Here is a 16,198-nt window from a genome sequence, read left to right as displayed (position 1 = left end):
GATGTTAGCTCAGGGCTGATCTTCCTCACAAAAAAAAAAAAAAGGAAAGAAAAAATCAAACAGGACATGGTCTGCAAGCATAAGACCACTAGAGACATTTTTCCAGTTGACAATGATCTACTCATAACACTCCTGGGGTCTGTTTGATAAATGAGCCATGAAGTCATCCAATTAGACTGTCATCCAGCCTGAATTCTGACATCTTTTATAAAGGGATGTCATTGTCAAATACTTGGTAAAAACTATAGCAATGGAATTTCCCCAAGTCTATCACTCTAATAATGTTAATTTTGAAAATGATGATGAGTAGAATCTGGTGTGACTTAATAATGATACCCCTCATGTGTGTACAGCCACCTGAGGTAGTTTCCACCATCTTTTCCCACACGCTGTTGGTGTGGCCCTTGGAACCGCTAAGGAGACAGGAAGGGCATCCTCAGAGAACCTTGCTGTTCCTACCAAGGACCCTGGTCTTCTTGGTGCTCATGGTCATGCCATTCAGGACTCCATTCTGGGATCCTGCCCTTCACCTGGCCACCAATGTTCACTAAGTGCCTATAACATGTTGAGAATATGCTAGGCACTGGATATTCGGACAGGCCCAGCTCTGCCCTAGTAGAGTTTTACCAGTAAAGAAGAGGGATAATTAAGGGGAAAAGGACCATAAATTGTGACGGGTATTAAAGTAGGGGAAACCCAGGAAGTCATCAGTACACAGTGGAGTCAGGTAGGAAAGTAACACTAAGAGCGTTCCCATATTTCCTCATTTTTTGAGCCATTCATGAAAAACAGCACTCAGATAATATTCATCTGACCGTAATATATTTTTAACCCAGGCAAGCTAGCTTGAAAACAACTTTTGGGGAGGTCCCTGAACATCAGATTAAGACAGCTGAGCATTATCTGGAAAGCAACAGGGAGTCTCTGAAGGTTTCTCAGGAGGAAGGTGATGAAATCAGAAATATACTGGGATCTAGATGGATGAGGAATAGAAAGGGAGGCAGGGGCCCCCAAAAAACGCCATTTCAATAATCTAATAAAGAACAGCTGATTTTAGGGGTATATTCCTACCCCTGATTTCACTTTCTGTACACATCTCTGATTTTTCAGAAGTATTGCTTTATTCTGATTCACAGCAATCAGAAGTATCAAGCAATTCTAAATGTAGGCCAAAAGTAACTTGATGTTAATTAGCATGATTATATTCTCCACTGTAATGAGTTCAAAAGATGATATAGTATAAAATGATCTGCTGGGGAATCTGCCCAGAAAACTAAATATCCAGTAAGTTAGTATTAAAAACAATGTTTAAAACAGTTGTTCAATCCAATAAAATCTGGAAAATATTAATTATATTTGGTTTGAAAAAAAAACTTAGAATGTAAATACCACGTGCTTAATTAAACTATACCAGAAATTTTCCTACCCTTAAGTAGGCTTGTCAAGAAAGTGTCTCAAAATGCAAAAAGGTTTGCAGTTACTACTGTTGAGTCACTTGCATCTCCCTTCTTTTGGTGTGACTGTGAGTGAAGAGAAGGTCAAAGCTATGGTGGTTTCTCCAAAATACGTTAAGGCCTCAACGGACCCCCATTTCTTGGAAGGTTGGGACTAGACAGCAAGGACAATTGTCACTCTTACCCAGCGTCATCCTGGAAGCCTTCTAGCTCGTCCCGTTGCTCTGCCAGCGTAGCCTCCAAGTCCAGGTAGGTGCCATTGTGGGAGAGCTGCAGCGTGCAGTCGTCGAGCTGCAAGAGAAGGAGCCTGTTAAGCCCAGCCTGCTCCTCGAATGGGGACTTTGCGTGGAGAAATCACTGCACGTTGCCCTCACGATTTTTTGAAATCAAGCATTATTCCAAAATTTAGATCATAACTAGAAGAGGTAGTGTTTTAGTATAAATAGATTGGGAGCAAACTACATAATGAGTAGACAGAAATGAGACTCATTAAGGGAGTGGCATTGACAGGGCCCAACAGCCATGGACTAGGGAGGAGAAGAGCCCTTTGAGCACTGGGCCAGTGCCACTTTCCACTCTCATGGGCCCAGGACAAGCCATGGATTTGTGGAGTTGAAACCAAGATCACAATGCCATGTGACCACAGATTAAAAGTCACGGAGTTTAAAAGGCAAATTTGGTGGGGAAAACATGCTGTTTCCTTTGACTCAGTGAAAACCCTACTTATTCAGATTCTATGGCCATGCCAGGCACATTACAATTAATAGTTGCTCAATAAACATTTTTACAATTGAACTGAAAGATTCTCCATCTGAATGGCAACATATCCAAATTACAACATACCAAAGAGGACATTAGGTCTCTTTGTTACTAGTCTCAGTTTTCAAAAATTTATTTAACAAATACTTACATGTTGTTAATTATGTTCCATGCATAATTCTAAGCATTTTACTTATGTTACATCATCTGATTCTCACAGGATCCCTATTAATTTCTATTGTTATCCCCATTTTACAGATGAGGAAACTGAGGCACAGACAGAGACTAAGTTTCTTGCCCAGTGTCACATCTGGTATATGGTGGAGCTGGGATTTGGATACTGGCAGTTTGATTTGAGGTCATGCTCTCTACTACTACACTCTGCACCCTCTCTATGGCCAGAGACCTACAAAGGACTTGAAAATATTGTGCTTGCAAAATGCAGCTTGTGTCATCTGAGTGTTCTGGTGTGGCCAAGGCAATACCACATATTTGCCAACCCCATTCCCTTTTCCTCCTGGGCACAGAGACCACATCTCCCAGCCTTATAGATGGGCAATGGTCGTGTAACTGCATACCAACCAATGGACTATCAGTGAAAGTAAAGAAGGCTCCCAACGGGCCTGGCTTTAACACCCCTACCACCTTTCTTCTTCTGCCTGTGGCCACATGCAGAGAAGCCAGAGGGGAACTCTGAAGTCTAGAAACCAGCGAAGCCCCAGACAGAAGGAGCTCGGGTTCCTGAATCACTGTGTGGAAGAGAGCATTTTGCTGCCCAGCATGCACTGACCCGTCCTGGACAGTGACAAGAGCAGGACACAAGCCTTTGCTGTGGTAGGTCATTGAGATTTTGAGGTTGTTACAGCAGCCAGCATTACATGACAGTTAGAATGATCAATACACTTAAAAATACAGGAAAATAGGGCCGGCCCCGTGGCTTAGCGGTTAAGTGCGCGCGCTCCGCTGCTGGTGGTCCGGGTTCGGATCCCAGGCACGCACCGATGCACCGCTTCTCCGGCCATGCTGAGGCCGCGTCCCACATACAGCAACTAGAAGGATGTGCAGCTATGACATACAACTATCTACTGGGGCTTTGGGGGAAAAAATAAATAAATAAAAATTATTAAAAAAAAATACAGGAAAATAATTTTACAAAAGATTAAGATTAACACGATGAGGAGATTCAAATGTGTAACTTCATGCTTGATTTCTCAGGCTGTCAGGGTGGCTCTTATTATTCATCTACTTGGTGAGTTAAGGCTCTTATTCCAAAATGACAGGAGATTGGGGAAAAGTGGAAACAAATATGTGGCTACTTTAAAACATCTAGATAAAGGCCTGATAATCCTCCCACTGTAAGTGAGATTTCAAACAAGGAATTAGTCTCTTTTGATAGAAAAGCTTTGCTTCTTATCCTCAGCAAGAGAAATGCAGACTGTCAACTCGTCTAGAATCAGCACCTATAACAGGCTGCTAATTCTTGTAGGGAGCCCACAGTTCCTTGTTTCTGATTATCCTCAACAGAATGAAAGGAATTTGTTCTTTATTATTTGTAAGAAATACCTAGTTAAATCATTTGAAGGGGTTAATCCTATTTGACTCACTGATTTTATTTCTCTAATAAACAAACTGCTCCTCATAACTACTAGCGGCATGCTGGTGAGGTTCAGCACTCTTGACTTGCATTTTTACAGATGGATCATCTGATCTAAGAAAGCATTTAAACCTAGGGATCAAATTAGCCAAACTCACTGTACCGTGGTGTCAGAGGTATGCCCAAGGTTTTGAGGGAACACACAGGGGAGCTGCCTTCCCCAGCCTGTGGAAGTAGCAGACAAGAAGGATTTCTTGCAAAAGATTTCCCCTGGGCCAAGGGTCTCCTGTGGACTGAAGTCAGACTTTATCATTCCTAGGTGGAAAATTCCATTAAAACTGGACCTGTGAACATGTACCCTGGACCATGTGTACAGCTGGCATCACTGCAGCTCATTCTTGCTTCTAACTCCTACTGACGTTATTAACTAGTAAAGCTTACTTGGTCTGTTCTGTTGATAGTATCAATGCTTTTGCTTATTTTTAATCCCACATATAATCAACAGACTATAAGATGGGGATAATGAAAGCCCTTTAAGCCATAACTATTTCTTTTGCCTCAGCCCCTGCAGTGTGTGAACCCAAAGAAAGAAGCTTTTGGATAAAGAGTTTCTGCTTCTCCTCAAGGGGGCCTGAGTCATTCTGAGGCTGTGGTCCACACTCAGGTCAGACAGAGAGGACCAAGTCAGAGAGGAAGTGCTGCTCAGGGGTGGAGAGAGGCAGAAGTGCACATGTACGTGGTATAAATACTCCCACTGCGGCTGATTTCAAGCTACCAGTGTGAAGTCACTGTGCATGGAGTTGGCAAAAGACATGCAGCAGGTCACCACTAGATAGTGTTTACCACACAGATTTAAGAGATGTAAGAAACCTCAAAAGCATCGGTAGCAGTAAAATGTAATAAAATAATTAGGGAGTGACATGCTTTGAATATTTATTACCTTTGTTTTTAATATAACTTATTTAATTGTACATTGATAGAATTTGATTTTTAATAATGGCTATGTTCAACAACTGGCTCACAAAATTCCCAAGAATGTATCCATCAGCCCTCTCGAGCCACCCAGGCCTGCTCCAGCACACTCTGCTTCTGGCCCTCCCAGGTCATTAGTTTGAGGCTCCTAATGTGGAGATAGCAGGGAGTGGATGAAAGGCTGAGAGACCCTGTCCCGGCTTTCAGTCCTCACGGCCCCTACCCAGCCCTGCTCTTCTTAGCTAGGGCCGAGGTGAGGAGGACTACTGGTAGCCAGCAGATACAGCCCTGTCCTTCCTGGCAACCATGGCTATTTTGCACATCATCTCCATCTCATACCTTCCAAATTTATTCTCAGCAGCCCGAGGCGAATATCCATTTTTCCTCCACACTCACTCTGGCCCACCAAGTATCTGCCTCAACATGCTCCCAGCCAGCTCTGAACCACAACAAGAAGCCCCACAATCTCCCCAGCCTTCTGACAACAGAATCTCAAAACCTTAGCAGAACTGCCCATTCTCATCATTCCTCTCTTCACACTCAGGGCAACATTAACTACTACCACTTTCCTAGTTCAATTTTAACAAAATTATATGTCAGGCACAGGCTGGGCACCAAGGAACACATAAACACTTCCTTCCCTCAAAGATCATATTATTGAGTAAATATGATACAAAAACAGAGCACAGAAGAGAATAAAAAGCCACTTCAACTGTCAAATGTGTGGAAGTTCATCCTCAGTTGTATTCCTTCTCTATAATTAGCAGCCACAGCCTCCTGAAACCGAAGCATGCTCCATAAGACTGTCCCAGTCTCCCTTCCAGAAGAAAGGCCGCCATTACTTCCTAAGCCAGTGTCATGAGCCTGCTCCCCCAGTTAACGGTTGGGCGATTTGTACGGGTGAGTCCTCCAACTAAAACAGAAAAGATGAATGTGTGCCTTTTAATCCCTCAGGAAGTGTGTGTGGAGTCTCCACAGTAGGGCAATAGGAAGGGGGCAAGGTCAGACTGCCACTTTGAGGGAGCTGGAATACTCGTGCACAAAGGGAGTCCCAACAACACGGGTGACCTGTGAAGATACCAGTAAGTCAACACACACTGCCCACTCCATTCCACAACACAAGCCCTGCCTCATCATTACACCCGAGACACATGAGATTAATATTTAAACCATCACATGAGCCAAGGAGTATGGATAAAGGGCTTCTTTGCTGGACTGACACATTGAAACAGCAAAATCCCCTAAACAGTTTAGGGGTTCGGCTCTAGGTATTATTTTTACAAACAAATTGATAAGTACACTAAACGAATTCTTCAGTCCTGCCAGCGATGACTAAATAACAGTTATAAAAGAATGCAACAATGTGAATATGTCTCGAGTGGAAGTGAATTCCAATCTGGCTAAAGATTTAGACGAAACTACCCAAACTTTGCCTACGTGTGAAGGACTCAGACACCTCCTTGTCAGACCAGCTCCTGATGGGGAACCTCAATTCCTACTTACACGGAGGCAACCTGATCCCCTCCCTTGGCCTCTCATGTCAACTGTCTTCCTGAATGACTTAAGGGCCCTGGAATTTCCTGACTCCAACAATTTTCGTGTCAACCCTGATCCCCTGGCAGCATGTCCCCTGCACTCCTTTCTTGGCTCTAGGTTTGGTGGCCAGGACACTGCCGGCCACTTCAGGACATAAGACAAAGTAGGGAGCCATGTGGGAAGATAACATTACAGGGCTATTATAGAAGTGCGACCGTTAGAGAAATTAGGGGCAGAGATAGTGGCACTGCAGGAAGACTTCAGATCAGGTTGCAGGCAGTAAACCTGTGGCCAGGATTCTGGTGGGGGTTGGGGTGCTTACAGGGAGTCAGTCACAGATCCACATGAAGGACCCTTCCAAATGCCCTGGAATTCTGTGTCACTCCACATGGGTCAAAACAAACCATTAAAATGGGCCCTCAGTCTCTAGAGACACAGAAAGAGCCCTCCACTCCTTGCAGACAGGTTGCACTAGGTTACTCTGGGGTTCTTTTGACTGTTGCTACAGTGCATTCAAAAAGAAAGGGCCGACTCACAATCCTGAAAAAAAAAAAAAAGCAAATATCTAAAACAAGGCTGATGTCACGTCTCGATTTACATATTCTTTTCTTTCCTTAATCCAGTGAAGTGGCATGTTATTGGGGTGGTTTAATGATTATCTGGGTTTGGCAGCAGATCTACAGTGATCCTTAGTCTAAGCAATAAAATTTGTGTAACCCTGAAATAGATTTGCATGGAACCATTCCATAAATATACACGAGGGCTATCCTTTAAGCTAATTTTGGTAACAGTTCAGAAGTGGGAAAATACATGCTGATTTTAAAAGAGAAAAAAAAAAAAGAAAAGCTAAAATAAGTCATTTGCTTATGTCATTTGATTGGTTCCTCCCGTGCCTGCATCCACACCCCTCGCAATGCGATTTTGCAGCTCCTTCCATCAAGAGGTGGATCCTTTCTCTACACTTGGAATCTGGGCTGGCCTGTGTCTTGCTCTGGCCAACGCAGTAGCAAATGTGACACAGCAGAGGCTTGAAAGGTCCTTGCTCAGTGGGGCTGCCCTCTTTTGCTGTTCTTGGAACTTTGCCACCACATGAAGAAGCCTAGGCTAGCCAGCCTCCGGGATGTCTGGTTGTTCCTGCTCCCCCGCCGACAGCCTGCCAACTGCCACACACTGAGTGAGGCCAATCTGGATCATCAAGCCTCCAGATGACCCACCAGCTGATGACAGACACATGCAGATATCAGCCAAAGTGGCCCAAACCAGAAGAACCGCCCAGTAGACCTATAGACTTGTGAGTAACATTTTATGGCTGTTGCTTTTAGTCAATCTCCTCTTCCCATGAGCCTGTCACCTCAACCCACAGCAGACAGGTAGCCCCTTGGGATTAAAATTTCTCACTCAAAGTGCTCGGTGCCTGGACTGGTGGTGACTGAGAGGCTTGCCCCACCAAGGTGCCCATCAAACACACCATGACACAGCCAGCTCAAGACAGGAAGGTCACCACCATGCCCAGCCCTCAGATGCCACAGAGCATGCAGGCCTGGCCCTGCCTCTCCGGAGCCCCAGTCCCCACTGGGGACAGAGGACAGTAGCAGTCGCTGAATAGAAAGGCCTGGAGCACCAGGGAATGGGGGAGCAGGCAACTGAGAACCCCTCCCAAGGAGATAAGGAGGCAGCAGGAGGCAAAACCATGCATGAGCTGTGGCTGCAAGCCCCTACAGCATGTTCTATCACCCCATTGTACTTCACGTACAAAACGCACATTCAAAGATAAAAGTATGAAGACTTTCAAGATAGCAACTGCAAGCACAGGGCCCTTCTGACTGCACTGGTCACACGTCCATAAAGCTGGCCCCACTCCTGGCTCAGAAATGAAGCATTGCTCTGGGCTCTGTCTCTCTCCAGGGCCGGGTTCACTGCAGGGCCCCCGAGTGCCCCACTTTGGGCTCATCCCAGCTCTAAGAGTGGTACAAAGGCAGTCAGCGTGTGTCCGTTGGTCAGTTCTAAGAGACCTACGCCCGGTTCCCCCTCAAATGGTGCTCCTGTTGCTACGTAGCCATGAAGCTTATGGCTTCCTTCAACTTTTTGGTTCCTTCTCAAGGCAGCAGAGACAAGAAACTGGACTTAGGTCACAAGCAAAAGAAGTTAGGAAAGAGAGCTTTCCAACAAGCAGTGCCACATGTCCCCTTCACAATTCTTAATAAAACCTACATAAAACCCTGGCCCAGCCATTCCAGCTTTTGTGGGCTATCGTCCCCTCACAGCCATAATGACTACTGCAAAGGGACAAGTGGGAGAACACACACACCATAGCTGCCCTCTGCCATTTCCTAAGGTGGGTAGTGAGGACACAGCATTCACGCCATTATCCTTCAAACTATACATACCCTTCATGTTTATTCCTTTGTATGTACAATACACTTCACAATAAAAAATTATTAGGTTTATGTAAAGATGTAGTTTTACATATTTTAAAAATACAAGTAATACTTGATCAGTTTTCTTAAGAGAAAGGCCAGATGAAACTGATTTACATACCAGAAGAAAACAGATCCAGGTGGCTAACCCCAACAAATCACATTTAAACTTCTAAATCCCTAGGGGCCCATTTAGCCTCTTCGGAACAACAAATACATTACAGGTATTTTAATAAATGTTTTAGAGTGAAGCACAAGGATATTTTCAAAGATCCAGCATATATGGGTTATGAAATAACATGAATGTATTTACTTTGAAAGCAGTTGGACTTGGGCCGGCTCCGTGGCTCAGCAGTTAAGTGCGTGCGCTCCGCTGCTGGCGGCCCAGGTTCGGATCCTGGGCGCGCACCAATGCACTGCTTCTCTGGCCATGCTGAGGCCACGTCCCACATACAGCAACTAGAAGGATGTGCAGCTATGACATATCAACCATGGACTGGGGCTTTGAGGGGGGAAATAAATAAAATTATAAAAAAAGAAAGAAAGCAGTTGGATTTTACTTCCTCAGAAACTTTTAATAAGTTATGTTATTTGTGGCCACCAAACTCAGAGAGAGAAGCAGTGTCCTGAAATTGATTTAGGCAGTTTCCAAATCAAGCCCCAGATTTCTATTTAAGTCAACAAAGTTGTACAGCTCACCAACCAAAGGCAAGAGCCTCTGCCAAAGTCTACAAGAAAGACAAAGGCCAGGTTTCTCCCATTTAGAGCTTAAACTGAGGGGGTGTGATAATCTGGTAAATATTTGAATTATTTTAAAAGACTTTTTTATCATTAAATAAATAACCAAAAATGCATTAAACTTCTCTCTTGAAAAGGCTGGGCTTTATTTACTTATGTTTACACATACCTTTCTCCATTTTCTCTGTCACTTTAGTCAGGTTGAAATAGTATCAGTACAAGGTTTCAGGATTATTATTGATCCATTATCATTCATTCATTTGCACATTCAGATTAATAGTCCCTTCCTATGCTCCTTCTCTGTGCCAGGCACTGTGCTATGTCCTGGGGAGCTAGCCATGAGCATGACAGGCCAGGTCCCAGGGAGCACTCATAGCTGTGGATGGGACCAATCACCAAACAACTGGTGGGAGTTCAGGGAAATGAGGAGGACAATGAGTTAGTCACCCTTATGGTTTCTGTTCTTGTTTTCATTGGAGGAGTTTGGGGAGCGTGGAGCTGAAGTATGATGGATGCAAAAGCCTTGACACAGAAGGAGTTTGAGTAATCGAGGCACTGAAAGCAGGAAGGCCAAGGGCTCCGGAGGGGGAGCCTTCCTGGCCACAGTAGACTTTAGACTTGATTCTAGGGCAACAGAAGCCATGAAATGGTTGTAAACAGATGCATGCAGGACCAGTTTTGCAGTGTTGGGATGGAAGAGGGAAGACAAATGAAGAGGCCACTGCAGGAATTGGGGGCGATTTGAAGGTGGCTTGGACAATGGTGGAAGCAGTGGAAATGCAAAGAGAAGGGACAAGGGTGATACAGGGAAAGAGGGGGTACGGGAGGAAGGAAAAGTCACAATGATTTGGTGATTATCAGATGTGCAGGCATCCAACAGAGAGTTTCTTGCTTGAGCAAATGATGGTACCATTTATGAACACGGGAAACATTAGACAAAAAGCTGTTGTGGGCAGGCAGATAGGATAAAATTGGGATTTTTGCTTTTAACATGTTATGTCTAAAACAATTGGAGATGTTGAATAGAGAAATAGATTTGGGGGTTTGCACGTGAATAAAAACATGGTGGTTGAAACCCGACAAGTGCATTGGTGAGCCTAAAGATAACAGGCAACTTTTTATGTCGTGATGATCTGTAGTGGTATCCCCTTTTTCGTTCCTGATATTGGTAATTTGTGCTTTCTCATTTTTTCTCTAACAGTATAGGAGAGGTACTTTACTCATTCATGAGTCTGTTTTCAAAGATTCAACTTTTTGATAATATCGCTTTTCCACTATTTTAAGTCTGTTTTCTATCTTATTAATTTCTCTTCTTTGCTATTTCCTTCCTTCTACATTCTTTGTGTTTAATATGCTAGATTTTTTCTAACTCCTAAAATCTTAAGATTTTCAGTCTTTCTTCTTTTCAATTACGTGCATTTAAGACTATAATTTTCCTCTAAAAAGGATTTAGCTACAACCCACAAGATCTGATATGCCATATTTTCATTCTCTTCAGTCTAAAGTATTTTCTAAATTCTACTGGGATTTCTTCTTTGACCCATGGGTTATTTAGAAGTGTACTACATAATTTCCAAATATTTAGAAACTTTCTAGTATCTTTTTTATTGTTGATTTCTACTTAATTTCACTATGGTCAGAAAATATACTCTGAATGATTTCAATTATTTGAAAATGCTTAAAACTTATTTTATCGTTCTAAATCGAAAGGATGTGTACTCAACAGCTGCAGTGTTTGTTAGATGAGATGCTCAAATCTCCTCTATCCTTACTGCTTTGTATCTGCTTGTGCTATAGGGAAGTGTATTAACCTCCCACTACAACTGTGAAATTTTCTATTCTTCATTTTAATTCTGTCAATATTTGATTTATTTATTTTGGTTATTTATTAGGCAAATACAAATATTTCCTAGTGGACTGACTCTCTAGCACTGTGAGATTTCCTCCTTATCTCTAGAAACGTTTCTTGCTTTAAAGACTACATCATCTGTTATTAGTACAGCCATCCCACTTTCTTTAGGTTAGCATTGTATGGCTTATCTTCTTCCAACATCTACTTATAACATTTGGTGCTGATTTATTTAAGATGTGTCTCTTGCAAGTAGAATATAGTTTTTAAAATCCAATCTGACAATCAGTTTTTTAGTAAAAGTACTTAATCAAAGTCTGTTAACCCAAAGTGATTGCTGATATTTGGGTTCAAATCTACACGTTTAGTATTTGATCTACATGTTCTAGATTCCTTTTTCCTTCTTTTGATTTAGTCTACTATTCTTTATTATTCCATATTTCCTTCCTATTATTCCATTTATTCCTAGTTACACATTCTTTTATTAATTCTTTCAGTAATTTACCCTATAGATAATCACATGGCTTCCTGACTCAGCAGAACCTACTATAAATCAGTGTTATCACTTCTCACACAAACTAGCACTCAGGTGCTAGACCACTTTAATATGGTCTATACCTTTTGAGATATTGAGAAATGTTTGTTTGTTTGTTTGTTTTTTGTGACGAAGATCAGCCCTGAGCTAACATCCATGCCAATCCTCCTCTTTTTGCTGAGGAAGACCGGCTCTGAGCTAACATCTATCGCCAATCCTCCTCCTTTTTTTTGCCAAAGCCCCAGGAGATAGTTGCATGTCATAGTTGCACATCCTTCTAGTTGCTGTATGTGGGACACCGCCTCAGCATGGCTGGAGAAGCTGTGCGTCCGTGCGCGGCCGGGATCCGAACCCGGGCCGCCAGTAGCAGAGAGTGTGCACTTAACCATTAAGCCACGGGGCCGGCCACGAGAAATGTATTTTTAACCCCATGACATAGTATTGTTTTGGTCAATATTCATTTAAATTTACCCACATATTTACCTGGTGTCTTGCACCTCATTCCTTCCTGCATTTCTGTGCTTCTATCTCTGATAATTTCCTTCCTCCTGAAGAATTCTCTGGAGTATTTCTTTAGGGAGAGTCTGCTGGAAACAAGTTTCCTCTGTTCCTATTTTCTAGAAACATCTTTATTTCAATTTTTTTGGTAACACCTTTATTGAGATATAATTCACATACCATATAACTTCCCCATTTAGAGCATACAATTCCCTGGCTTGTGGTATATTCACACAGTTGTGTATCTATCACCACAATCAATTTTAGAACATTTCCATCACCACCAAAAGAAACTAGGTATCCATTAACAGTAACTCCTCATTTCACAAACACACCCTCCTCTAGCCCCCAGAAACCACTAATCTACTTTCTGTTTCTATAGATTTTCCTATTCTAGACATTTGATATAAATGGAATCACTTAATATGTGGTCTTTTGTCACTGGCTTCTTTCACTTAGCATAAAGTTTTCAAGGTTCATCCATGACATAGCATTTATCAGTACTTCCCTTTATTGCTAAATATTCCATTGTATTTGATTTATCCATTCATTAGTTAATATACATTGGATTTTTCCACTTTTTGGCTATTATGAATAATATTACTATGAACATTTGTGTACAAGATTTTGTATAGACATAGATTTTCATTTCTCTTGGGTATATACCTAGGAGTAGAACTGCTGGGTCATGTGCCACCTCTATGTTTAACACTTTAAGAAACTGTCAAACATTTTCCAAAGTGGCTACACCGCTTTATATTCCCACCAGCAATGCATGAGGGTACAATTTCCCCATAACTTTGCCCACACTTGTTTTTATTTTGATTATAGCCATCCTAGTGAATGTGAAGTGGTATCTTATGGTTTTGATTTGCATTTCTCTGATGGCTAATGATTATGAGCACCTTTTCATGTATTTATTGGTCATTTGTATATTTTCTATGGAAAAATGTCTATTCAAATCGTTTTCCCATTTTTAAATTGGGTTATCTTTTGGTTGTTGAGCTGTAAGAGTCTCTTATATATTCTGTATACAAGTCCTTTATTAGATATATGATTTGCAAAAATATTCTCCCTATTCATGGGTTTGTCATTTCACTTTCTCAATGCTGTCCTTTGAAACACAAAAGCTTTCAATTTTGATGAAGTACAATTCACCTATTTTTTCTTTTGTTGTTTGTGCTATCTTTCATTTTGAAGGATATTTTTGCAAGATATAGAATTCTAGATTAGCAGCTATTTTCTTGGAGTAGCTACTGCTACTGCTACTCCACTGTCTTCTAGCTTTACATCATTTCAGTTGAAACACCAGCTTCCAGTCTTATTGTTGTTCTTTTGAAGATAATCTATTTTTCACAGGCTGCATTTAAAATTTTCTTGTCTTTAATTTCCATCAGTTTTACAGAAGTGCTTATGTGTGGTTTACCATGTATTTATCTTGCCTGGGGTTTATAGTACTTCTTGAACTTGTGGCTTGATGTCATTTGTTGGTTTTGAAAAATCTTGGCCATTATCTCTTCAACTATTGATTCTGCCCCATTCTCCTTCTTCTTCCATCCTGGGACTCCAATACGTGTATTTTAGATCCATGTCCCATATGCCTAGTAGGCTCTTTTCTGCATTTTCCATTTTTTGCTCTCCATAAATTGGTCTTGATATCTTCTACTGACCTATATTCCAGATCATTAATTTTCTCTTCATCTGTGTCTAATCTTCAGTTAAACCCATCTGCTCCATTCTTAATTTTTGTATTTTTCATTTCTACAATTTCCATTTGCCTCTTTATATAATATAGCCCTGTTTTGTTTTGTTAAAATTCTCCATCTTGCCTATTTTCTTGAATGTATTTATCATAATTGTTTTAGAGATCATATCTGATCACTCCAGTATCTGGATCACATATAGATATTTCTATGGGGTTTTTTTCCCCCTCTTGGTCATGTCTCTGGATATACCAGGTACATTTTATTGAATACAATCATTGTTTATGAAACATGTCAAGGCTCTGGGTGATATCTTCCTCCAGAGAGGACTTTCCTGAGCTTCTGGCAAGCTGTAGGAGTAGATCACCTTAATCCAATCAAGGATTGAGCTCACTCAAAACTGGGTTTCAGTCTTTGTAGGCCTAGTCTGTTTCCAGTGAACCCTTACTTCTAGGTTGTAATCTTTAGGGGTGCCAACTGAATGCACGGAGTGTTTATTTGGATCCATCTATCTTGGTGAGCTCTGATCTCTGTTTTTTTCTCTCCAGCACTCTCCAGCTTTGCTTAACTTCTCAGCCTCCTCATAGTCACTTTTTGCTTGCCTTCATGGTCTTGGTACCTGTCATTGACGAACTGGTAAATTCATCAAGGTGAAAAGCAATTTAGAGTGTCTGACGCATTGAGTCTGACCTCAATGAGTCTCCCTTCTCTCTGGAATCTTGGCGTCCCAAGTCCTGGCTGCCTTGGGAGCTCTCTGGTGCCTTCAAACAGATGCTTTTTGGCCCTTTGTCTGCCTTATCTAGTTGTTCTAGGTAGGAGGTAGGAGTATTGGTCTGCTACAAGCTAGTGCATTATAGCCAGAAGCAGAAGCCCAAATATCTAACTTTTTAATAGCTAAAAACATTTACTATTCACTTGACATGGATTAACATGAATTATTTAATCCTCACACAGGCTATGAGGAAGGAACTATTATTATTCTCATCTTATAATTGATGCAAAACTGTGGAGCAAAAGCTCACAGCAAACTGAAACTTGACCCAACTTGCCCATGTTCAAAAAGCTGAAAAAACTCTTTTTCCTTTCTCAGCGGTCTCTCTTCCAACCTGTCATGGCGTTTTTTGTTTATCTATTTACTATTGCACTTCCTTGGTCTCAGTGGCTACAATTAGTAGCCACTGAACCCAGCCAGCCTGGATCTTAAGACTGTGTTCTTAACTACAACAGAATATAGAATGAGGAGGAAAGAAAGGCACAGGAGTAAGCCCTCTGCACTTCCAACACGTAGAGCTTGAGTCAAAGAAGAGACTGAGAGGGAGCAGCTAGAGGGGGCCAGAGGAAAACCTGGAGAAGGCTGTCCTACGAGCCAAGGGAGGAGAACATTTCGAGTAGAACATGGTCAACTGAGACATGGACTATAACAACTTTCATTTGAAAATAACAAGGTCAAGTGTTCGCAGCTGCTCATCCCTTCAAACAGTAAAAGATAAAACCTTTGTGGAGACACCAGCACATCCAATCTCACATCCTGTCCTGCCAACATTCACTGAGCACACACTGTTCCCAAGTGTATTCTGCTTATTTGAGCTGCCAAGGAGAGGCAGCGCAAAATAGCTAAATTCCTAAATAGCTAAACGATATAACGGAATTCATGCAGTTAAAGGGGAACACTTAATTAGAGAAACCATGCAGACATGACAGCTCTCACTGAGTCTCTTTAAAATCTTCAAAACTCTTACATAAAATTTTCAAGGGAATTCTTAATATATTATTGCTTTATTCTCTAAAACTCCCTGTTATTCACATTCATTGAAAGAAAAAGACTGTAATGTATGACATAAAGAAACCTGTTAACATAAGGAAGATTACAATCTTCCATTAACTTTGGATATTACGATAAGAACGAAGAGTCGGTGAAACGGGGAGAAAGAAGATCTAGGGGAAGGAGCACATTATTGCACTAATGTGAGCCACCGATCAGACAGAGCCACTAAGAATAGGATTTATGCATAGGCCAGCCTATAATTTGCAAGGCCCAGTGCAAACTGAAAATGGGGGGCCCCATGTTCAAAAAGCTGAAAAAACTCTTTTTCCTTTCTCAGCGGTCTCTCTTCCAACCTGTCATGGCGTTTTTTGTTTATCT

At 41.7% G+C, this 16,198-nt stretch overlaps 1 protein-coding gene across 4 annotated transcripts in view; it reads right to left on the bottom strand.

The window, feature by feature from the left end:
• Positions 1 to 16,198, bottom strand: part of FHOD3 (formin homology 2 domain containing 3) — a 466,256-nt gene that overhangs the window by 402,751 nt on the left and 47,307 nt on the right. For all 4 annotated transcript variants that reach the window (XM_014781352.2, XM_087439151.1, XM_087439152.1 and 1 more), the window contains exon 2: positions 1,639 to 1,745. In XM_014781352.2, coding sequence (XP_014636838.1) covers positions 1,639 to 1,745 — 107 coding nt within the window. The remainder of the gene's footprint in view (positions 1 to 1,638; positions 1,746 to 16,198) is intronic.

The sequence above is a fragment of the Ceratotherium simum genome, chromosome 14, assembly GCF_057802395.1.
Source record: "Ceratotherium simum simum isolate JZ-2026a chromosome 14, ASM5780239v1, whole genome shotgun sequence".
In the NCBI taxonomy this organism is placed as follows: Eukaryota; Metazoa; Chordata; class Mammalia; order Perissodactyla; family Rhinocerotidae; genus Ceratotherium; species Ceratotherium simum.
Note: the sequence above shows the minus strand (reverse complement) of the source record. Positions and strands in the feature narration are given on the sequence as shown.